Source organism: Filicampus tigris, chromosome 17, assembly GCF_054856515.1.
Source record: "Filicampus tigris isolate MCC_2025a chromosome 17, RoL_Ftig_1.0, whole genome shotgun sequence".
NCBI classification, from domain to species: domain Eukaryota; kingdom Metazoa; phylum Chordata; class Actinopteri; order Syngnathiformes; family Syngnathidae; genus Filicampus; species Filicampus tigris.
This window is the reverse complement of record NC_141233.1, coordinates 6691261-6714906: the sequence shown is the minus strand read 5'-3', so window position 1 is coordinate 6714906 and position 23646 is coordinate 6691261. Positions and strand designations below refer to the sequence as shown.

Below are 23646 nucleotides of genomic sequence, written 5' to 3'. Positions count from 1 at the left end.
ATCCTATTAGCACACCCAGAGAGATCCTAAAGCACCCCCAAAAAAACACAAAAAAAAACAAAGCCCCCAAAAAATCATCACGAACATTGGTTGGTAAGTTTCTATATTGATGTTTATACTTTTTTTTTAAATTGGTGATTGTTTCAACTTTCAAGTGAATTAATCCACGTGACTTCATTCAAGCTATTTTTTTCTGGGATGTTACATTTCATTTTATGGTTATCTCACCATCAAAATGCATGTTCATTTAAACTGACGGCATTGTGTTAATGAACATTAACAGCATCTGGGTTCAAATGGCCACTCCAGAAAATATTTGTTGAAGCCATTCTCTTGTTTACTTAGGTTTATTGAGAATTGCAAACATAAAAAGAACAAATAAAAATAACAGACAAATGAAGAATATGGCCATTAAATTGTAAAATAAGGTAATATTATGAGATACGTTCTTAATATTTAATATCTATTTTTTAAATAATTGTATTATAATTAAATATTTCATACTGGTTATTTGAATAAAATCATACTTTTTATTTTCCAAGATGTTACACAATATAAATGTTTTTTTTACAAAGTCCACTTTTACATACATAATGTCCTTAGTGTTTAATTTCACATTTGTGAGACCGTGAAATTCATACCTACTCTACCTAATACTACCAACAGCCACTCAAGAGTCTGAGAAAAATCCAGATGACAATACAATGTTTTTTTTCTTTATTTAGACGTACAAAGAACAAACAATACTGAAACGTTTCCAAAGTCCATCTTCTACTGTGAAGCCTGTGCCTTGCTCTTCTTTTTTCTGCACAGATGACATAACATTTAGTGCAAATAACTCAGGAGTGGGTGGGAGGTAGTGATCGTGAAAGTCAGACGGTTGTCTCACCTGACTTGTTTTTTCAGAGAATTTGCTGTTTTTTTCTCACGTTTTTCTGCTTTTCCAGGACTTTGCTGCTTTTTCTGGACTTTTATGGGCGGTTTCTTCATGAGGAAACGCGGCGTGGTGCAAATGGTGCTCCGACTGGGAGGTTTCTTCTCCAGTCTCCTCCTCACTTTGCTAAAAAAAACAAATAAAAAAAACAGTTAAACTGTGAATGTGCAAAAAAACAAAAACAAAAAAAAAACACTGTTACTGTATTGTTTGTACCTGTGTATTTTCTTGAAGCCAACCATGTAGTCCGGTACTGGACAGCCGGCTTGTTTGATAACATTAGCGATGCTAGCGGTGGAATATGTCATTTGTTATAGTCTAGCAACCTGTAACAGTTCTGAACGTAGCCTATTGTTTCCATAATTTATCATTGCGGTCATACCTTCGCAGGAGCGGCTTGTCATTCTCCGTGAAGAAAGTGATGGCTTTCCCTCGATGGCCCGCTCGGCCCGTGCGACCTAAGGGCATTGGTATCTTTTCAAATATATCACTTGACAAAAGGGCCTAAGTGTAATTAAATTGCTGACCTATCCTGTGAATGTATTCGACGGCACTGGTGGGAAAATCGTAGTTGAGCACCAGGTTGATGCCTTTGAAGTCGATTCCTCGGGCCATCAACGCCGTGCAGATCAACACCCAGATCTTTCCGCAGCGGAAACTCTCCACCACGTTGTCCCGCTAAAAAAACATGAGGAAGGTTAGTGTCATTCCGTCCCATCTGCCAAATTTTATTTCCTTTAAAAAATTTTTTAAAAAAACACAACACACCTGCTGTTGCGTGCGCTCAGCGTGGATGACATCCACATTGATGCCCTCGTAGACAAGCTCGTGGAAAAGCTCCCGCGCTCGCTCGATGGACTGGACGAACACCAGCACGGGAGGCAGGAAGCCCTGAAAGCACAATCTTCGAGCTTGGATCTGTGTTTTTATTTTATTCATAATTATTTTGATGGCAAAAAGTGGCGTTCAAACCTTCTTGATGATGTCACGCACGGCCACCAGTTTGCCGTTTTCTGTGCCGACAAACAGCAACTCTTGCTCCACAGAATCCACCGCCGTGTTCCTAAATACCATTCATGTATTGATGATTAATTTGTCATATAAAGTCCTCCAAATCGGAATTACTTTTTAAAGATAACGCCGTGCCATGGAGAATTAATACTACAAAATACAACCAAAGAAACAAAAAAGTTATTTATACTACTATCAGCACTATTTCAGAAAGTTCATCATTGCAGACGGTCCTGCAGCTGTACCTGTGTCCGATGTTGACTGAGACGAGATTATCCAGGTTGAGACGGCACCACTGTTCCACATCCTGCGTGCAGGTGGCGCTGAAGAATGCCCGGCGCACCTTGGCGCCGGAGCACGCCAGAAATATGGCGGCCAGCTGCTCCCTGAAGCCCGTCTTTCCATCCTCGAACAGCTTGTCCGACTCGTCCACCACCAGCCATTCCACGCTGAGCGCACGCGTGCAAAAGTTAAGCGCCATTTGAAAACACACACCCATGACAAGGCTACAGGGGGCAGCACACCCTGAAACTGTTTTTTAGCCAATCTAAAGACTGAAGAAATTTCTTGCTGGAAAAGACAACAAAAATGGTGAATTGAGGAAAAGGAGAATTTGACATCTTGACTTGCACCGAAGGTAAATAATATAATACAGTCATCATAATACCTATAAAATATCATGTAAAAATTTGAATTAAAAAATACATTAATTAAAAAAATACAATACTGTAGAGGCTTTCATAAAAAGAGCACACTCCAACATAATAATAATTACAAATTCAATTTCCCAAAATTTACAAAATTATAATGAAACAAAAATGACTGGCTCCAAAAAAACAGCAAAAAGTCACAAGTAAAATAATTGAATAAAAAAACTAATAAATTATAATAGTTCCATAGTAAAAGTAAATAAAAAGAACTAAAAATACAATTTGGATTCCATAAAAAGACATAACACTCAAATAATGAAAAATATATATTTTCTTTATATTTAAAATTAAAATAAAATGTTAAAAATATTAAATGAAAAAAAAATAACAATACCCACAATTTCCACAAAGACCTCAAACCTTTGAAACAAAAATAAATAAATAGAATCTTCAAATAAGAAGTAAATTACAAGTTAGAAAAATAGCATGCAGGCTTACATAAAAAGAAAATGTCTTTAATTGAATTAATACATAATCAAAACTCCAACATGGTGTTCCACCGAGCTAACATGAATGAATGCCGAATGCGATAAAATGGCTGCAGGCGTGAGGCGACACGTTACCTGCTGAGGTCAATGGCGGGAGGATCCTGCTTGAGCAAGAACACGAGTCGATTGGGAGTACTGATCAGGACGTCTATGCGGGACGCAACACAAGCGCATAAGCAAACAAACACTTCACATTCCCACCTTTTGTTTTGGCCTTTCAGCACGTGTTACCGAATTTTTTGTTGGACTGAGGTCCGAACTTGTTGGCCGCCACTGACGCTTTGTCGAGGATGCGAATCCGGAAGCCGGCACCCTCAGACAGACGCAGCATCTCTCTGTGGGTCTGACAAACAATTTGTGGCATTGACTTTACTTCACAAGTTCATTTTTCTTTGCACTTCTCTGAGGGTAAAGAATTCCAAAATATGGCAAACGTTGCTTGCACAGTCAAAAAAGTTTTAAAATGGCCACAAATTTTGAATTCCAGCAGCTAATAATTATTGCTCTGATTATTGATTGATAAGATTCTGATGAGGTACCTGACTGGCGAGTTCTCTGGTGGGGGAGATGATGACGGCCCTGAAGCCGAGCTTGGCGGGCTGCTTGAGGTGCGCGAGCAGCGGGAGGCAGAAGGCCAGCGTCTTGCCCGATCCCGTCGGAGCGCAGGCCAGGAGCTCGCGACCCTGATGGACGCGCCGCCATGATGTCAGGATGTCACAGCTGGACACTATAAACATATAGTGTGCTCGTGTGCATGTGTTTGTACTCACGTGCATCATGAGCGGGATGGCCTGCATTTGAATGGGCGTGGGTGCGCTGAGGCCGGCGTCACGCATGTTCTGAAGGAGCCGCGGATCGAGCTGGTACTCGGACTGCAGCTCCTCGAAGCTGCACACCGGGTCCGGCGTGTCGCTGCCGTGCACATTGATGCGGTGACGAGAACGCAGACGGTTCACCTGAAACACATCACGACATAACGTAGGAATTCACTATATACACTGAAATTTTTTTCCATGTATATGAAATAGACGAACACAAACAAATAAATTATACACACTATAATATGTTACTTAAAGTATTGAATATCCACTAAATGAAAAGTCTGACCTTCTCCCGATGAAGCTGCTTCAGCCTTTTCAGCGACAACTTCTCCTTCCCATCGCGGGGAAGGCTCAGGATCTTCCCGTCGAGCGAGGAGGTCCAGGTGATCCCGTCCTGCTTTGAATTGTTCTGTCCGTTGAGATTACCTGCAAAACATTGACTTAACTATTAAATTGATTAAAAAGGAGATACAAGCCATGGCTCTACAGATTTTTCGGTCTTGACGTGAGAGTCAAATTTTTTATAAAGTTCATTATTCTCTGTGAAAAATGACTAATATTACTGCAGCAGTTGTGACCGTCTTCTTCCAGTATAAATAAAGTTCAGCTGACTACGTCTACAGGACACCAGAAGGAGCTGCACTACTAATGCATGAAGTTATGATACACAAAATGTTTAGTTCATCAGAGTATTCACTATATTAATAATTTGTGTTTTATAAGTATAAGTAAAATATTACGGAATGCTATGTTTTCTACATACAAACCTACTGTACTGCAAGTGGTTCGGGAAGCCATTAAAAGCTGTTACCTGCTATCTTTTTTGTCGTCTTTTTCTTCACTCTCTTCTCCTCATCCCGTCGCTTTCTTTTTTTGGCAACGGCGTCGCTCTCCTCATTTTCTTCTACGTCATCTTCATCAAGATCTTCAGCTGTGCTCTGCGCTCCACTGGTCTCTCCTGCGCCGAAGTAATCGATCGCAGAGAGCTGCTCGAACGACGCATCTCCCACATGTGTCCTGACAACCTTGCAATCAAATATTTACAGTCAAAATGTGCACACTTCCGTGTTACATTGAGTCGCTCGTGACATTATACTGTTCGTGAACCCCCCCCCCCCCCCCGAAAAATTATAACGATTTATGATAATGATACCGCGTTGACACGAGTAGCCAAATCGTGAACGAATAAAAGCTATTTTCGTAAATTTTTTTTCGTCTAACAAATCATGAAATACACACAATAGACGTACTTTGAAGCGAGAAGCGTCCTGGCCGAACCTTTTCAGGTCGAATTTAGCTCCAGCTCCGAGTTTCCGAAACAACTCGAAGGCGTCCATCTTGGTTTGTAGGCCAAGCAAGTACGCATGCGAATAACGTCCTTGCGTCCTCTTCTTCTTCGGTGGTGTTTATTGGCGGTCGGCCAATCTGTTCATTGGTTCATTACCGCCAACAACTGGATTGGAGTTTACACTGAGCATGTGCAAATAAATAAAATACTACAGAAAGAAAATTTGAATAAATATTGTACTGCACATAATTATATTACACAATCCATATTGCATTTGTCAATCTAACTTCTTTGAGGAAAATAATGATGTTGGCCCAAGATGAGACCTAACAATGGGAAGTCCTGATTAATTATGAACTTAATCATTTCATAGCCTAACTGCATTGTTTCAAGTTTACAGAAAAACAAGAAAAAACACAAATTCAATAGCTCCAGTTGCCTTAACTCAACCTTTACTGGTTACCATAACCTGGATGACTGAGAATCAATACAAAAGAAAAACCCCACTTCTTAAAATGGTATCCGTTGCAGTGAAGTAGCACACGTTCTGTTTAAGAGCTGTTACTGCATTGTGCTGTAGTGTTTTCCTACTTTGTCTTCAGTAGAGTTGCTGAATCATTTTAAAAGGATGACTTGCAAAACTAAGCAAATACTGAACAAAAACAAATCATGATTATTGTCATTTTATTTCATTTGGCAGATATGATGAGTCCTTGAGGTTCTGAGGTTTGAATTAAGGCTCCAGACTTCCTGTGTGGCATTTGCATATTGTTACCATGTTTGCCAAATTGTCCATAGGTGTAAATGTGCGCAGGAAAGTCTGTTTATTTGCCCTGCAATTGACTAGAGAACAGTCCAAGATGTAGCCCGCTTCTCGCCCAGTCAACTGTGATAGTCTCCAGCTCACCCGTGACGCTAATGAGAACAAGCGGTATATATGAATGGATGGATGAATATTTGAGCTCATCACTTAAAAGTGCTTCCAACACGTCAAACGTGCTTTTGCTGACATGTCATGAGTTTTAATTGAACATCAAAGGCAATGTAGACGAGCTAGTAGATGTTTTGAAATGATCAAGTAACATAACACTAAATAATATTTTTAAAACAAAACAAATTTTTCATGGTGTACGATAAAAAGCCTTTATTAAGGCACAAGGGTGTCCATTTTGTTGTGAGTTCATCAGGGTTCCTTGCAGTCTTTCAGCAAATCCTCCAGGAAGCAAATCAGCGCCTCTTTCGCGCTCTTTTCCTCCTCCGTGCCGGCTTCCATCACCTTGAGTCGTTGAACCGTCTGCTGTAGACTCTGGACTCTCTGCTGCGGGTTGAAAGCATCCCCCGCCGCCGCGTCCTTCTCCTCCCCTGCCGTCCCCTCAACCTGCAAGTACTTCAGCAGGTGCTCCCTGACGCCGCTGCCCTCCTCGCCGGTAAGCGAGGCAGAGATTGCGGGTAGGTCCGGCGCCAGGCCAAGGCGCAGCAGGTGCAGCAGGGCCCGCGAAAGCGTGTGGCGCAGGCTGGCGCTGTAGCGGTACTCCAGGAAGTCGTTGGTGTCCTCGCTGCTTAGGAGCGCCGCAGCCAGTGAGCGCCAAACGTGTCCAAAGCGCTCGGCATCGCCGTAGCAACGACGGTGGGCGGGCACGGCCAAGGCGGCCGCTGACTTGATGCGCACCTTGAAGTTCTTGCAGGAAGCCACCACGTTGCAGAGGGCGGCCAAGGCGTCACCGGACCAGCAGGCGGACTCTACATGGAGGGGGCAGCGTTTAGACAATGCAGACATATTCTGTATTTACAATCATTTATATTTTACAATCCACTGCTATTTTGTTGATGAAAAAAACGTGATTGATTTGGTGTACAGGGCAATTGAAATGCAAATTTGGTCACAAAATGAATTAAATTCACAAGACTAGGTACCACAATTAGCAAATCATTTTTTTTTCCATTAAAGTAATCTTTTTTAGCCCCCGACCCAAAAAATTACCGATTTTTAGAAAAAAATAGCACTGCATTGTATCAAAACAAGACTTAGCCTTGTGACATCAGGAGTCAGGATAATTTACAATTATAAAAATAGAAAATTAAAATAATACTTTGCATGTCAATTTATTTAACAAAATTTCATTGCATCATTTACACTGAATTAATGAATGTTTATTTGAACACGAATAAAGAAAAAAACAAAATAATACAATAATTACAATAAAAATCCAAAAATCCTAATCATAGCCCAGGTGACTTTGTGGCGAACTTACCCAGCGGCAGGTCTGGATTCTTGAATGCTTTGCCCAGAGCGTAGCAGGCGTTCCAGCGCACCTTCATGGTGGCCACCGACTGCACGGTCTTGACCAGAGCTCTCACGGCGTCCTCCAGAGGCTGTCGGAAGGCCGCGCGGCTCAGCTGACCCTCGCGCAGGAAGTGTAGCAGGTTTCCGAGGGCTCGCACCGCATTGCACTTCACCTGGGTGGGTCATTAAAAAAAAAACAAATTTGTTAAAGTAGTGTCAGAATAATGTGTGTGTCTGGACCAAACCGTTTTTTGGGTATCTGGTGAAACCATGTGCATCTACAATTTTCTAATACCAGATCTGTACCATACCACTTTTTGGTACTGGTGGTGCTAACAAGTGCAGTGGTAGAATAACTGAAGTGGATTCAAAAAAGTTTACACACCCCTATTGAAATGACAGGATTTTGTTACTTTATATTAAATGTGACCACAAAAAATGTCATGCAAAGCCTACTGGAACATCTGGACTGACTTTAACTTGGAAATACAAAAGTTGTCACCTTGTCCTTGTCAGCTGCCGCCCGCGTGGCCGCTTGCAGCATCTTCAGCAGCAACATGTCTGACATCTCCTTTTGAAAGTCGACTTCCACGCAGTCCCTGGAGGAGACGGGAAGCAAAACGTCACTCACACAGACTCTCACGCGCACACGTTCGAAGAGGTCTTACATGTTGACGAGGAGCGTGTCGGTCAGGTTACCAAGAGACCAGGCGGCCTTGGCGCGGATGTTGGAGGATCGGTCGTCCAGGGCGGCGAGGATGACGTTAGCCGTGTCCGCCACAAACATCAAGTCCTCAAATTAACACAAAACAATGAATTTCATTAATTAAGCAGCATATTTACTAAGTAGCATTCATTGTAGTAGTGATTGGTTGATCGAAGTCAAGCCCATTAGTTGAAACAAGGCATTGTGATACAAATTGCATTTGTGGAATAAGAGTTAATCCACTCGTTTTTAGCCATCTCTGGGGGCGGCCATTTTGTCACTTTTGTCGACTGAAAATGACATCACAACTACTCAGGGCTCAGGTAATCAATCACGGCTTACCTGCTTTCTGAAGCTGAGCCGTGATTGGTCGTTACCTGAGCCCTGAGTAGTTGTGATGTCATTTTCAGTCTACTGAAATGACAAAATGGCCGCCCCCTGAGATGGCTAAAAAGGGGTGTATTTTGCTGCTTAACTCATATTCCACAAACGCAATATTAATCAGAATGCCGTCTTTCAACCAGTGGGCCTGCTGGGAACATATTCTTGAAAAAAATGTTTGAGTTGATTTCCGCTTTAAGTGACATCCCCCCCCCCCAAGTGACATCACCCCCAGTGCTTTAAACAAATATATAGTGTAGGCAATATATACATTTTCAAATGTATGAAAAAAAACATTAGCATTTGCAAAAATAAAAACAAGCCCACAAAAAAATCAAATATATGCCACCCTAACCTCTCTCAGGCAAGGGAAGAGCACGTAGACGCCCAGAGCCCTGACAGCGGCCATCTTGACCAGGTCACTGTCGCTGTAGGTGAGGCCCAGCAGGACAGTGATGGACATCAGCTGCATCTTGTCCTGTGACAAGACATGCGCAAACAAGTGCAATTCATTTGCAGTCCGGATGCGCTGGGCCAAGTATCTGCACTTGAGGGGTCTCAAGAGTCTCCAGAAATCACCAATGGAACGCCACAAAAAAGTCACTAGATTTCACTAAGTTGGCGGTATTGACTACTCATATACAGTATATAATATAACATACAGATACACATACATATACATATATATATACATATACACATACATATATATATAAAAACTCACAGGCAGCTGAGCGAAGGCCTGCGGCAAGATGGAGGCGAGTGTGTCACAAGCGCTGGTCTGCAGCGTGGGATGCTGCTGGTTCTGCAGTGCGCCGTTCAGCGGCCCGCTCAGCACCTCCGTCCAGAACTGCACCACCTTTTGAAGTGAGCTCATTAAATATATCTGTTCTCTAATATATCTGATCTACAAGCCTTATAAGTTATTAAAAAAAATAACAATAATAACCCACAATAAGCTTTGGATATTCGGCTTTCTAAAACGCACTGTAACTTTTATAGGGGAACTAAATTTGACCATTTGGAAATACAAAAATACAGACCCTTTGAATACACGTCCCAACTACTGCTGTGAAAGGCAAACTTACCAACAGATATTCTATCCTATACGTATAGCTTATAGTGCGTGTTTATTTTAGGTTGATTATGAAAGCCAAATATCCGTAGATTTTTGTGTGTCTCATCACCAACATACTTGGTTCAGTGGGACCCGCGAGCTCTGCGGAACGCCACTCTCCGCCTGGTATTGCTGAATAATTCCGGTTCCGAGCTCCTCTAGCAGCTGCACAAAGAGTGCACCATTCTTAATACACTTCAATTAGAACAATGACAACATTTTCCACACACATGTGAAAAAACATGCTGGTAAAAAAACTAAAATGCATCTCCAGCACTTCAATGTACACAAATACATAATGTAATTTTTTCTTGAAAAAAAAAAAATTAATTCAAATTAATAAAAGAGGTGGTGGATGGTCACAATTAGATTTAGAATTTTATCTAGCGAGGTTTTTATCTTTGTATTTATTTATAGCTATTAGTTGTGAAATAAAATCACATTAAAAAAAATCCAAAAAGCCCTTTTGGCTTAAAATACACAAATATTACATTTTTTTAGGAAACTTTTTTTTTTCTTTGGCAATTATCACAAGTAGAATTTCAACATAGATCCATGGTTACAGTCTTGGAGGGGGCCACAATATTTTAAAAAAAGATATTATTATGGAGCATTTTATGAGTATTTTTTACAGAATTTTGTATTTAATTGACATTTTAAGTACTTAATCATTTATAAATGCTAAGTATGAAAGACAAATGATTAAATAACTAAATAATAAAAAAAACAAAGCATTTTACGAACATTGAAAACAATGTAAAAAAAAAAAAAAAAAAAAGAAAAAGATCACGATCTTCATATATACTATTGTGCATATATTTGGAGAATTTATAATCTATATAGTGGTACTTGTTACTACCCGAGAGAGAAACAATGTCCTGAGCATTGACAACACATCAGCAAGCCGTACCTTAGCGCCGTGGAGCTGTATGGAAGGGTCGCTCTCGGCCAGGCAACGAGCGCAGAGCTGCCCGATTTCGCACAGGCAAGCTTGAGTCAGCGAGACGTAACCTCGCACCAGGTGGCAAAGCACCTGCAGGGCCTCCAGGCGCACCGGCGACGGCTCCAAGGCCAGGCCTCCGACGCCCTCGCTGTCCGACTGCTCCTCCCTGGGCTGCGTCACCAGCGCGGCGCACAGCGTCAGCAGCCACGGCGGGCCGCCCTCCGCCTCCTTGGGTGTGCGAGGAGCCCGCGGAGAGGGGGCTTCGACGGGTTGCCGCCAGCTGAGGGCGCGACAGTCCTGCGGCGTGAAGGAGCCGCCGCCGCCGCTCGCGCTGCTGCCCTCCGGCTGCTGGAGGAGGAGCTGCACTTCGGGAAGCGGCGCCTGAGTCGTCACCAGAGCGCCGTAGAGCGTCAGGGCCGACACTCGCACGTTTGCGTCTGAGGACACGGGAAAGAAAATGATTTCATTCACTTTAAGGGCAAATTCATACAAACATGGCGTATCAAATGGAGCCAAAGAGGGCCACTGTGTGTTTTCAGGCGTGGCTTCTTGAGACTTTTCTGTGGGTCTACTCATGACAGCCACGCCTAAAAAGTTTCATGTTGATAAAATGGCTTCTGCCGTATAATTTTGTCAAGGTTTTAATGTTTTATGGTGAGTCATCAAACTTGACAAGCGCAATGACAAGCGCATTATTTACAATTTAATGTCACTTATCCGTCTCATGTAGTGTACATGGTTTCAATTTGGTAATTATTGGTCAAAATCTCTACTATAAGACCAATTTTCAAAGGCCCCTGGAAACGGTCAAAACGAGCATAAAATGGCAGCTTCAATCCAAAATGGCAGAGTTCGAGCACGGTTTCATCAGACTTTTTTGTGGGTCTACTTGTGATGCGCCTTCACTAGCCTAAACTTGGCATTCTGATTAATATCTCGTTTGTGGAATGTTAATTAAGCAGCAAAACAACGCGTCCACGAGAATTTTGTAATGTCTTACTATGGAATGATATAATTACCTCTGTGGCGCACATATGGTCGTATCTGCTTCCATAGTGAGCTGAGCAGGCCGGGCCTCAGGCGATGGTACGGCGCATTGGACACCAGGTGGGCCAAACACTGACAACAAAGTAAATTGATTTTATTCTTTTAACTACAGGGTTCCCCGTGAATTGCGAAAATCCACAAGTAATTGAGTAATTATAATTTCCAGGCAACGAACGCACTGCTTTTGTCTAACAGAAGCCACAAGATGGTGGAAAAGCACTTCCATTGACTATAAGGAGATAAAAAAAAATCTTAGTATGGGAACGTGTGAACGATCATTGAATCATCACCTTTATGACCTGCGTGAGGGTATGAGGAGACGTCTCGGCCATGAGAGCCAAGTTGAGGGAACGGTGCAGCTCTCGGACGGCGGTGGCCAAGGTGAAAGAGAACGGCGTGTAGGAGGTGCGCGGCGACGCCGTGTCCTCCGCCACGGCCAGGAACTGCCGGGAACCGTCCAACATGGCTGACAGCGCCTGGAGCGCGCACGTGCGGACCTAAGAAACACACACCAGGAGTGAAATCAGTTTAACATTGTTTTGCATATCTGACAAGAAAGGAGCAATCACAGACACTCGTGCTGCTCCCGAGGTGCTCGTTATGCGATGTAAAAGCAGTCATGTTGCCACATGTTGGAAATGTTTAATGCTATTTTAGTGTTTTGTGGTAGCTTCACGTGCTTCCAAGCCACAAATATTTGCTGAGGTCATTTATGTTGTTAAAATGTTAATGATTGTGTTTACATACAATACCATTCAAAAATATGGGGGTCTCTAAGAACGGTCTTTTTTTTTAAATTTCGGTAACTATTTTTTTCCATGTTAGCAATGACATGAGCGTGTGTTTGATTAATTAAATTATGTTCATCGGGAATGTTTTTGTTTTCAAAAAGAAAACTTTTGAACAGTAGTCATGCTCGTAGACGTGTATGTACTGTTTATGTAGAAAAATGAAGGCCTTATGGACAGCCCTTCGTGACACGGTATGGAAGGGGCGTGGTCAAGTCGTGGCGTTGGCCAACCTTGGGCGAGGGGTCTTTCAGTATGATGGTGAGCAGCGTGAGTGGCGGTGCTGCTCCGTTTTCAACAGGCGCGTCGGGAATGAAGGAGGACCAGTAGCCGTACAGAGTCCGCTTCTCCACCCACTTGACCACAGCCAGCAGGCAGTGCAGTGCCCCCTGGCGTACGCGAGCGTGACTAAGCCTGACGCGGGAAGAAAAGGGTTGTTTAACATTAGCTTTGCCATCTTCATTTCATTTATTCATGTGCATGCAGATTGTTTTGAATTGAAATTTTCAGTTTTTTATTGTTAAACAATACAGCATATTATTTTCCACCTTTCCCTCAACTAATAGCTATTAATAAATGAATGCATAATATGAACCAAAAATATCTCTAAATTCAAAATGTCTGCAGATGGCACCTAACATGTTTGGCATTACCGCCACCTACAGGGCTGGAGGATTTTCTTGTGTCTCATTACATTGTGTACATCATGAAAAGCCCCGTGGTCAGTTTTTCATAGGAAGCTTCTACGTTTCACTACCTTAGCTTGCTCTGCACGCTGCCTTCCGGGTCCGAAAACTCAGAATCAGAAGTGTTCCGCTTCCACGAGGGGTACAGAGAAACCGCAGAAGGTTTAGCTTGACTTCCTGTTTTATGAGGCGCCAACGGTGCCGGCTCGCCGTCATCGTCGTCGTCATCCCGCCTGCTCTCCTCCACGCTTGCCTTTTTAATCTTCCCTCTGGACCTCCTCTTCTTGTTCTGCCAAGGGAAAAATTGTGACTCCTCACGTCCGAAGAAGCGCACTGGAGGTCCACCGCCTCACCGCAGACGCTTTCCCCCCGCCGTCCTTTGGCGCCTCTGTTGGTTTTGGGGCTTCGTCGTCGGGTTTGCGCGAAGAGGGGCTTTCGTAGTGCGGCAGAGGTGCTGGGTAGAGCACAGCAGGCCACTCCACGCTGACGCCTGGAGCTCCCTGGAACATGAGCCTCTGAGAAACGATTGGCCGTATTAATAGAAGAGCTGGACTCTTGACAGGCCCAACATCTACCAACCCTACACTATCCCAAGCTAAACCTAACCTGTAACCCTACATTGGGAATGTGACCACTTCAAACGGTAATGGAATCTGAAGCGTTAGGCAACCAAGATTGGCATGAATTTGACCATATTCCACTTTTAGGTATTGTGAAATCCAGTTTGTTACCTTGAGAGCGGCCAGCACCGAGCCGACCACCTCGCCGCCGCCAAATTTCCACTTCCCGCCCAATAGACAACAATGTAGTCCTTTCAGTGCGGCCTGCAGCACCTGTACATGCAACACACATTCTCAGCTGGTGGTTGAAGGTGAATCATTTGTGCATGTCCTAGCTTCAAAATGACACTGACAATAAAAAGTCCCAAACAAAGAAACAAATGATCCTTACAATACAGTAAAAGAGTTCGTCGCCGTCGTCCGGTCGGACCGCCTGCAGCGTTTGCAGGAAGACTGAGAAACATACGCTCTTGTGCCTGTCGTCCAGCGGCGGCTGACCCGAAATCCTGCAAGGAGACAAAGCGCAAGAGGAGCTACAGAACACATTACACAGTCGCATTCTTTTATTTGAGGTCTTTTACATTCAGTGGAATTTGACTTTTAGACTTGTACTGCCTACTTTGTATGACATCATAGGCCATACAATGATCTCAGGTTCAGAATACACCATCTCCAGATGCAAACTGACAAAACATAATTTCCTGTAAATGGGCAACATTTTTTTCCCTCACTTTTCTGCTCATTATATGACAATGCAGGTTACAGTAATCCCCACTGCAACAAATGACATGAGTGTGTGTGTGCGTGCGTTTGTTTTGATTATAGCGCCACCTGGCGCTATATAACTTTGGCCCACACGAGACAGCCAGCAAACATTAGATATTTGTACCATGTAGCTGGTGATATAAGGCCCACCTGACACAGATGTTGGCCATACAGGTGAGGGCCACGTGACGTAGATCCATATCTGGCTGAGAGAGGGCACTGTAGAGCAGGAGGACTCCACCTTCGCCCAGGAGGTTGTCAAGGTGCTAAAAAACGTGAAATAAATGTTGGTGTTGCAGCAGTGGTGGTCATGGAGTGCGTGCAAGACGTGGAACCTGGTGGCACTGCGGTCCGTTGCCGTAGACGACGGTGGCGAGTGCCTGCAGGACCCCGAGGTGCGTCCATGTGCTGCACGCTTCCAACGCCGCCGTCATGTACTTCAGCAGGACATCCAGCGTCTGCTCGTCCATTATTACCTTCAAATAAAAAATTTAAAAAATGAATTTTTAATTTCTTCACAGCGACTAATTGGGTAAAGACGCTGGAGATATTTATTTGAGGAAATAGTCACTTACCTTGAGCTGGTTCAGGAGGTGATGCACTAGCTTGCACAGCTTGACAACCAAATGTTCTTGACTCATCGGTACAAGTCGGCTGGCATTCACCAGCAGGATACAAACATCCTGAAATTAAAAGTGATTTCTTTTCCAATTTCTAAAATTAGACGTACATTACTTCACCACTGTTAGATCATTCACATCCTGTCCAAATGTTTTCATGTAGATGAGATCGCCGTTCCATCACGCCCCACACAATTTGAGAACCTTGGACAAGTGCACTCTTCACGGGGAACGGAAAGGCTTGTGGGTCTGTTTCGACTTAAGTCCCTGTAACAACTACTAGATAGTTAAAAACGCCGCCGGGTGCCCTCCCCTCACCTCCGGCAGAATGTTTATGTTGGGCTCCAAGCTGCGGTTAAAGTTCTCGGAGATTAGCTGGTCGAAAAGGAGGTTGAGCTCCTCCCGCAGCTGGGTCGAGTCCGCCCGCAGCCCTCGGAGCTTAGCGGCGCAGCGGCAAAAGAGCCGCTCGGCCTCCGTCTGCGGCCGTGCGCCGCGCAGCCACACGTCGGCCCCCTGAGGCGTGAACGGAGCGGCATCGGCGGAGAGAGACACCGCGGTGTAAACGGGTAAATCACGGCGAATGGCGGGAGCAGGCGGCACCGATAACCCGCCAGGAGCAGCCATTTTGGTTTGTGTTCGGTAAGTACTTCTTCGTTGGTTTTAATGTGGTGAGTTGGCAAAACACTAGTTATAGTACTGCCACCTGAGGGCTTGGAGAGTAGCAAGAGGTTGTTTTTTTTGTTCGTTTTTTTAAAATTGAACAGTTATATACAAACAAATAGGCACTCATATCAACAAATGACATCGCTTCACATCGATTGAGCATAATAAGAATACCAATGCAATTCAAAATATAACATAAAAAATATATATATATATTAAAAGAAAACAGACAGAAATTAAATTTGAAAGGGGCTTTCTACAGTAAATCAAATATTTCCAATAAAGAGAATAGGCAAAGGGCTTTTTTGCTTCACATCGATTGAGCATATGAACCATCCCAATGCAATTCAAAATATAACGTAAAAAAATAATATTAAAAGAAAACAAACAGAAATTAAATTTGTAAGGGGGCTTTCTACAGTAAATCAAACATTTCCAATAAAGAGAATAGGCAAATGGCTTTTTTGTCCCTAATCAGCTTCCGAGATTTACAAAAAAGTAAGTAGTAATTTTTCCAGTGGAGTAGACACGGCTATTTTTCTCAGATATCTGCACTTGTGGATGAAAACTTCCCTAAAAGCAATAAAACGTTCAAGACAAATTCCAATTTCTTATCTTCCTGAAACACACCAAACAAAATAGTCTCTTCTGTCAAGGGGAAGTTGATATTTTTAGATTGCAACCAACTCTCTAAATCACTCCAAAAGGAATATACAGCATTGCAATGAAAAAACAAATGGTTTAGGTTTTCAACATCATCACAGAATACACAATTGTTCACATCAAAATCAAACTTCAGTCTTAAAAACTCCTTTGTTGGGTAAATTTCGTTCAAGATTTTAAATTGAACGTCTATCGCTTTGGGTGGCACTGGGAATTAAATATATGGTCATTCTTTCTGATGCTTTGGATCTTATCCCTCTCAAATCGTTTCAAGATATACAACCTTTTAATTGGACTAGGGTAATACTCATCTAACAACAACTTCCTGATAAATTTGTTATTATATATAATGACCACAAAAACCCACCCCAGCTTTTGCACAATTATCTCAGATTTTGAGAGACTCCAGAATTTCGAATATCTTCTTTCACCATCGCTCTTAGAGAGGTCGGAATTGTGTTTATTATATTTGTGTATTCCTTCAAATTACATTGTATTTGGTATTTTTGACAAAAATCGTCACTTAGCAACCGGTTTCCATTTACATCTAACAAGTGTGCAACAGCCCACCTTCCTTTTGAATGCCATTCTGCCTTAAAAATGAATTTCCGTTTAAATAATACATATCTGTTATTCCAGATTGGAGTATTGTGAGTAGTAAGAGTAATAAAACCATTGATAATGGAAGAAATCGTGTGATAAAAATTTAATATAATAGATAACTTATAAAAATATGCTCTATTTAATTTTAACCAACAGTAATTTGATCCTACATCTTTTCCTCTCTCAATCTATAAATATAAACATAAAATAAATACCAACTGGTGTAATTTGTTGCTTCATTCCAAAGAAAGACACCAGTATACATGTAAATACAAGACAATATTTAATTCCAACAGTGTTCTTGTGCAGAATGGAAGCAAAATTACACCATGCATCAACACATGAAACTACAACAACAGTGAAGTTCAAACACGTACTAAACTTGGAAGTGTGACATTTTATTTACGGCCTGGCACACACAAAAAAAGCTGTCGCTCCTTTTAATTCTGCGAGAAATTAAGGATCCATATGAAATAAATGCACACAAGAGCATCCGTCGCCGGGATAGCAAAACAAATAGCTCCCAAAACGTGGTTGACACAGCACCATCGTCTCCTTCATTTAGCAACAAAACAGTCTAAGCAGGAACCTCGAGAAGTCCCGTCTGCAGAGTGGCTGACAGACAGCATGGAGTTGTTTAATGGTTGGTGGTCCAAAAACAAACAAAAACAAAAAAAACATGGGGCAGTTTCAGCCCGATTTGAAGAGTAGGATGGCCACTTGGCCGAGGTAGAAGTAGATGAAATGCTTGGTCTCGTGCGTCACGTAGCTGCCGAAGTTCCGACCCACGATGCAGTGCCATGTAGGGTTGTACTTCTTGTCAAACTCCTGTGGGAGTCCAGAATAGACAGATGATGAATTTAAGCTTTTTTTTCTTGCCTTGCAATTGCAATTTTCTGGATGATTATCCTAAGAGTGATTTTTTATATACTATTATATACAGTGTGCTGTTTTAGTCATCCGGAATACACCACACATAAAATAGCAGGAAAACACTTTGCTGGAGTGTCTCACATTTTAAGAATCTGCAAGTCTATATGCACCTTTTTGACATAGGCAGCGATATCCTTCTCAATGTTATACTTTTCCATAGCCTGCATGGCGCAGTCCACGGCATCCTGCTGCATTTCTTCGGACATGTCCGCATTCTTGATCACAGCCTTCTTGTCAGACATGTTGGCTATAGACCGCAAAAATGAAAGATAAGACAATTAGATCCAGCCATCCATTTTCAATAGCACTTGTCCTTATTTGGGTCACGGGTAAGCTCAATCCTCTCTCAACTGACTTTGGGGAGAGGTCAGGTATACCTTGCACTGGTCGCAGACCTATCACAGTGCACTTTTAGACAAACATTCAGACCTACAGATAATTTTATGGCTTTTTTTTTAACATTTATGTTTTTCGTTATGGAAGGAAGCTAAATAAAGTAGCTGCAGAAAACCCACCCGCAAAGAATGCAAACTCGACACAAGTCTGAAGTCGTGACTCCAGACAGACGTGCGAAATCATTAGGCCTGACACAACGCATTAAAACAATAACTTTGTGCCCCACTTTCAAAAGTGCAGCCCATTAATGCACGTGGCGAGGGTTTATTAATGAATCAGTACACCACACCTATTAATTATCTTTGAGGGCTTTATAGTAACATGGCCTAGAGTATTGTGGTTGAGTGCATTACTAACAATATTTACACTTAACAATTAGCGTCACTCTGCAATCACTGGTGAGCTCCTGTCACGTGAGACCACAATTAAAAAAAAATCATTTGTACGACTGCCCGGCAATGACGTGTAACCAAACATTTGCATCAATTAGCAACAATGCACACAAGCAAACGTACCTTTTTTCCCCAAATTGTGGTGTAAAAACGTCACACGAAACGGTGAAGAGTGTCGGCCTTACTGACGACAACGTGCTTTCTTCCCAAGTGCCGCCCTTCCCTTACTGCCTGCTCGCTGATTGGCTGCTGTCTACGGGCTTCTTCCGGGTATGACGGCTGCATCTTGTTTCATCCCACAATGCACCACTCAACCTCCTCTCCAAATCGGCGCGTGATTGGGTAAATCGAAGATCACTTGAGCACATTTGAAAAATACGCGAGTAATAGACGAAAATTTGCGTGATGTAAGACAATTTTATTTCATGTTGTCGCGATAATTCCACCGCGCAAGTCTAATTATGTGAATTAAAGGGGTCAGGAGGGGCGAAACAAGCAGTTTGGCTGCTAAACCGAAAGTGAGACTGGTGGATGATGACGACATAAAGAAGCGACAGTATTACCTAACTCCGAACATGTGATAACGGAGATAAGTCTTTTGTTCCGTCCCAAAAGAGTAAAACGTCTATGAGTGATTTGTCAACATAAGAATGAGTTTAGAAGCACACCGGACTCAACATTTATTCAAGTTTGATTTGCACAAAACGTGTAGTCATGACTAGAGATGCACAAGAAATGCATTCTCAATTAACGTTTCATTGCATTCAATAAGCAATATATATATGCAATATACAATGCTATATAGTACTGTAAACTAGGGGTCATCAACGTAGTGCCCGCGGACCACGTGTAGACCGAGGGCCTGCTCTAAAAATAGATGGGAGATTTCCTAGGAATGTTTATGTGATCTTTTGAAAATGCAAACCATGGCAAAGATTAAAATAACATCTGCATCTGGTATTTGTTTCCAAATTGCTGAGAAATCATTAACATAAGTGTCTTCACATAGATGCATATCATTAGTTATTAATAACATAAAGCTTATTAGAGCAAATGTGTCATTTCATAAGGCTGTATCAAACTGGTATCCCTTCCCATTAATCAGTACCCAAGTAGCTGTTTCACTAAAGTTGAGTAAACTTTACTTTACTTGCATGTTCACTGCATTTTGTAATTGTGTGGCTGTACAAAGAGAAATTGGTATGTTTAAGAACCTGCAGGTTTCAATAACATATGAGATGACTCCAGACACATGGCAAACGTTTTAAGTTTTATTAAAAGAGAATAAAGCTCTGATGACACCGGAGACTCTACTTAAGAAAAAACAGAAACCTTCTCGTCAGGAAAAAGCGGATCTAAGAAGATACAAACCACATTCCCTCCCTCTCTTTTTCCCCTCCCTTCACCGTCTGGAAGCCCTTCGTGGTTTTGATCCGAGCTCTTCCTTTTCCAACAATAATAAGAAAAAAGAAGATTTGAGTCACAACACTGCCACTAATTATGAATTTCCACAACATGTAAAATAGCCAATAAATGTGCTTCTTTGGGAACGCCGAATCAGATTTGACTATGGAACTACAATTTCTTGAAAGGTTGGATGTGGGAGCTTCTCCTGGTACAAACAACAAACAAACAAACGAACAAAGAAAAATCTCCAATGCTCCTGCTCCTTGTATCCATCCTGATGCCTAAAAATCCTAAATCCTGATCCGGCTCCGGATGGGGTGACAATGAGCCCAGTCCAAACCTTCAGAATACCAGCAGAACCAAAGAGAAGGAGTTAGAATCACACCTTCGCATTTAATGGAAAAATATCTACATTTTGATGTCACTTAAGAGGGTTTGAAAAAACAAAAAACAAAAAAAAAAAAAGTGGGGGGGACACACCACCTACAAACAAAATAGATGCAGAAGCTTATTTTTGGGGTGGGGGGTTGAGTATTGAGAAACAATGGGGCGCCATTTTAAGTGTAAAAACATGTGAACAGCCTCACAATTAGATGTTTGTAAAGGCACAACCATCATACCATTGCGTGCCACATTTGTATCCTCCTCCTCATCCTCCTCCTCCTGTTTATCCTAATTTGAACTGTTTCCTTCTCTTCCCATCCTATCCTGCCGCTCTGATCTCTACAGAGAGACACACAAGAAGATCAGCGGATATAATGCTTTGAGAAGCCAAATAAAAAGCACAGCAATAGCGGCAGCAATCAAGGTGTGGGGAAGGGGGGGTGGGAAAATGTAGGAATGGTGAGTAAAATGAAAAAGAAAAAAAAAAAGTCACCCAACACACAGTGAAGGGAGGGAAAAAAGGGAGGGGGAAGCAACAAAAAGCACAAAACGGCAAGGGCTAATGAGAAATACATGAGAAACGGGATCCAACTCCGAGGTCTCTTCCCCCCCCTCTCGAAGTGCCGGTCTCCGTCAAGTCAGGTCGGCGGCGGCTCTAGGTGCGGGAGCGAGAGCGGGAACGGGAGCGGGAGCGAGAGCGCCGCGGGGAGTAGCGCGGTGAGGCCCGGCTGCGGCGAGCTGGGGAGTAGCTGCGCGACCGGCTCTTGCTTCGGCTGCGGCTGCGCGAGCGGTCGTAGCTGGGGCTGCGGTGGCCGTCCATCCTCACGCGGATGTACGCCGTTTCACCCTGAGCACACAAAATAAATATGCTAAGTGTTGCATGTTTAACACATTGGGTGCTGAGGGGAAAAGCTGCCGCTACTCCTCATGAAGAGAAGCCTGATGCGGTGCCTTAGGGACACCTCCCTGGTGAGCCGTTTCAGGCATGTCCCACCAAGAGGAGGCCCCAGAGACGACCCAGGATACGCTGGACAGTCTCCCGACTGGCCTTGGAACACCTATTTTGGGGCTCCTGCCCCTCTGCCCCGCCTACCTCGTGGGAGCGGAACTTGCTGTTGTCCAACTTGTGCACGGCGTAGGTCATGTCCTCCTTGCGCACAAACTCCACCACGCCGCTGCCGTCCCGGTTAACGTCAGCATAGCACACGTCACCCGCCTCACGCATGTGGTCCTTCAGGTCCTGCCAGCTCCCACTAGGAGGAAGACCTAAACAAAAAAAAAAATACAATCACAAGTTAAGAGACGTTTCGGGGTTACACCAAACCGTCACGCCGAGGAAACCGCAGCCCACCTGACACGATGACCCTGTACTCGGAGCGCCGAGATGGGGGTCCGTATCGGCCCCTGGGGGGGCCTGCCGCTCCACCTCGGCCACTTCGGGGGAACTCCACACGCAGTCGATAGCCGTCGTAGTCATAGCCGTCACGACCGTACACTGCGTCGTCTGCATCTCTGTCAAATTAAACACAAAGTTATGAAACTACTACATATACACAGGTCTTTTATAATGGGTAGTTTGAACTACCAGTCTTGATTTCATAAATCATATCTTACTTTGAAGCATAGCATATAACCACAAAAATTAAGAATCGTGCAGTTCAATGGTCTTTGCTGGATATACTTGCAGCTTGATGTAAGACATTTATGCTTATTTTAATATGATCAATTCATTTCCTTAACAATTTATTCAATTTATAATAAATTTGCTAGCAACCGGAGTGAGTTTTCCTCATCGTAATTCAATAATCAATCCTCAGAAATTAACGTGTTAAATTTAATGTTCTTTGTTTGATCAATTTGGGTCACGAGGTGTCACATTTACGCTTATTCAAATCATCAAAATTGAGATACCTTTTATTGAATAAACAACCAACAACGCAATTCGAGCCGATAAAATGCAACTTTATCCGAGCCAACCCCGTGGGGAGCATGCGCTCCGAGCTCACCTCGGGTCCTCGAACTGCACGAAGGCGAACGGCGGTCCCCCTCGTCGGTTTTTCAGATCGATGTCGCGGATAGAGCCGTACTTGTAAAAGAGGTCTTCGACGTCCTTGGAGCGGATGTCGGGAGGCAGGTTACCGACGTAGATACGGCAGTCGTTGCTTCCCGCCGGTCCGCGGATAATGCCTCCGCCAGACATGCTAGCAAGCTAGCTAGCGCACAATGGACGTAGTAGTGTAGAAATGGATGGGCTAGCTAGCTAGCGAGCTAGCAAGTTACTGAGGCTATCGAGCGAGGCTAGTTGGCGTGTTACGCTGGCTTCCCTGCTGAGGCGAAAAAGACCCTCGGTTGCGGTTCAACTAATCTCACAACTCGCCGTTTGGAAACGCACGGGGAATATTGCTGCACGACTTGCTCGCGGTAGAGTTCTCTCAAGGTATTAAAGTGTGGGGAAAAGATCGCGCTAATTCCCTCAAGGTGCTCGCCTGTCCACTTTCCGCCAACAGCGACGTCTTCTTCGTTGGACTATTTAAAGGCGGCTGGGGACTGTGGGTGATGAGCACACTGCTACCTACAGGAGAAACATGTCAACTACTTCAGTGCGCGTACCTCCCTTTCTTTCATATCTACAATATCTAGCTATCTAGCTATCACCCAGGAAGTAACACATTGAATAAAATGTAATTAAGGAGGGGGAATGGGTAGAATAAACGCTAACTTAATTTAAATGTGAAATGTGTTAAATGGTCTATTCAAATGTCCCCGAATCCATCAAAATCTGAGTGGAAAGGTTTTTTGTGCTTAAATGAATATATTAATGAAATTACATATATATATATATATATATATATATATCCATCCATCCATTATCTGTACCGCTTCTCCTCACAAGGGTCGCGGGGCGTGCTGGAGCCTATCCCAGCTGTCTTTGGGCAGTAGGCGGGGGACACCCTGAACTGGTTGCCAGCCAATCGCAGGGCACACAGAGACAAACATCCGCACTCACAATCACACCTAGGGGCAATTTAGAGAGTCCAATCAACTTACCATGCATG

At 43.2% G+C, this 23646-nt stretch overlaps 4 protein-coding genes across 8 annotated transcripts; all 4 read right to left on the bottom strand.

Annotated features, from left to right (window-relative positions):
- Positions 1-702: 702 nt before the first annotated feature.
- On the bottom strand, positions 703-5357 carry ddx52 (DEAD (Asp-Glu-Ala-Asp) box polypeptide 52). Its single transcript, XM_086013405.1, has 15 exons — positions 5215-5357; positions 4776-4989; positions 4251-4390; positions 3914-4099; positions 3683-3826; positions 3375-3486; positions 3219-3291; positions 2191-2394; positions 1907-1997; positions 1703-1825; positions 1462-1612; positions 1317-1392; positions 1151-1222; positions 890-1060; positions 703-805 (listed from the first exon to the last, which is right to left on the bottom strand). The coding sequence occupies exons 1-15, from the start codon at positions 5299-5301 to the stop codon at positions 772-774; spliced, it is 1878 nt and encodes a 625-aa protein (XP_085869531.1). The 5' UTR covers positions 5302-5357; the 3' UTR covers positions 703-771.
- Positions 5358-5919: 562 nt separating this feature from the next.
- heatr6 (HEAT repeat containing 6) lies at positions 5920-15794 on the bottom strand. Its single transcript, XM_086013303.1, has 19 exons — positions 15468-15794; positions 15105-15212; positions 14865-15005; positions 14680-14795; positions 14156-14270; positions 13936-14037; positions 13558-13719; positions 13276-13493; positions 12752-12932; positions 12021-12227; positions 11703-11802; positions 10651-11120; positions 9819-9905; positions 9348-9482; positions 8979-9101; positions 8205-8329; positions 8039-8135; positions 7505-7709; positions 5920-6992 (listed from the first exon to the last, which is right to left on the bottom strand). Exons 1-19 carry the CDS (start codon positions 15771-15773, stop codon positions 6436-6438), a joined length of 3555 nt encoding a protein of 1184 aa, XP_085869429.1. The 5' UTR covers positions 15774-15794; the 3' UTR covers positions 5920-6435.
- A 1544-nt stretch (positions 15795-17338) lies between these two features.
- On the bottom strand, positions 17339-19088 carry LOC147133120 (dynein light chain 2, cytoplasmic-like). Of its 2 annotated transcripts, none has more exons than XM_086012418.1 (3): positions 18923-19088; positions 18122-18258; positions 17339-17906 (listed from the first exon to the last, which is right to left on the bottom strand). In XM_086012418.1, the coding sequence occupies exons 2-3, from the start codon at positions 18251-18253 to the stop codon at positions 17769-17771; spliced, it is 270 nt and encodes an 89-aa protein (XP_085868544.1). In that variant the 5' UTR covers positions 18254-18258; positions 18923-19088; the 3' UTR covers positions 17339-17768. The 2 variants fall into 2 exon arrangements, with proteins under 2 accessions (XP_085868544.1, XP_085868543.1); XM_086012417.1 differs by lacking the exon at positions 18923-19088 and adding an exon at positions 18527-18660.
- A 969-nt stretch (positions 19089-20057) lies between these two features.
- LOC147133119 (serine/arginine-rich splicing factor 1-like) lies at positions 20058-23123 on the bottom strand. Of its 4 annotated transcripts, XR_015081916.1 has the most exons (6): positions 22597-23123; positions 21942-22102; positions 21684-21856; positions 21164-21437; positions 20827-20929; positions 20058-20546 (listed from the first exon to the last, which is right to left on the bottom strand). XR_015081916.1 is itself a non-coding variant. In XM_086013216.1 (4 exons), exons 1-4 carry the CDS (start codon positions 22788-22790, stop codon positions 21246-21248), a joined length of 720 nt encoding a protein of 239 aa, XP_085869342.1. In that variant the 5' UTR covers positions 22791-23123; the 3' UTR covers positions 20058-21245. The 4 variants fall into 4 exon arrangements, 1 of the variants encoding a protein (XP_085869342.1); XR_015081915.1 differs by having other exon boundaries at positions 20827-21437; XR_015081914.1 differs by having other exon boundaries at positions 20058-20929.
- Positions 23124-23646: the final 523 nt, after the last annotated feature.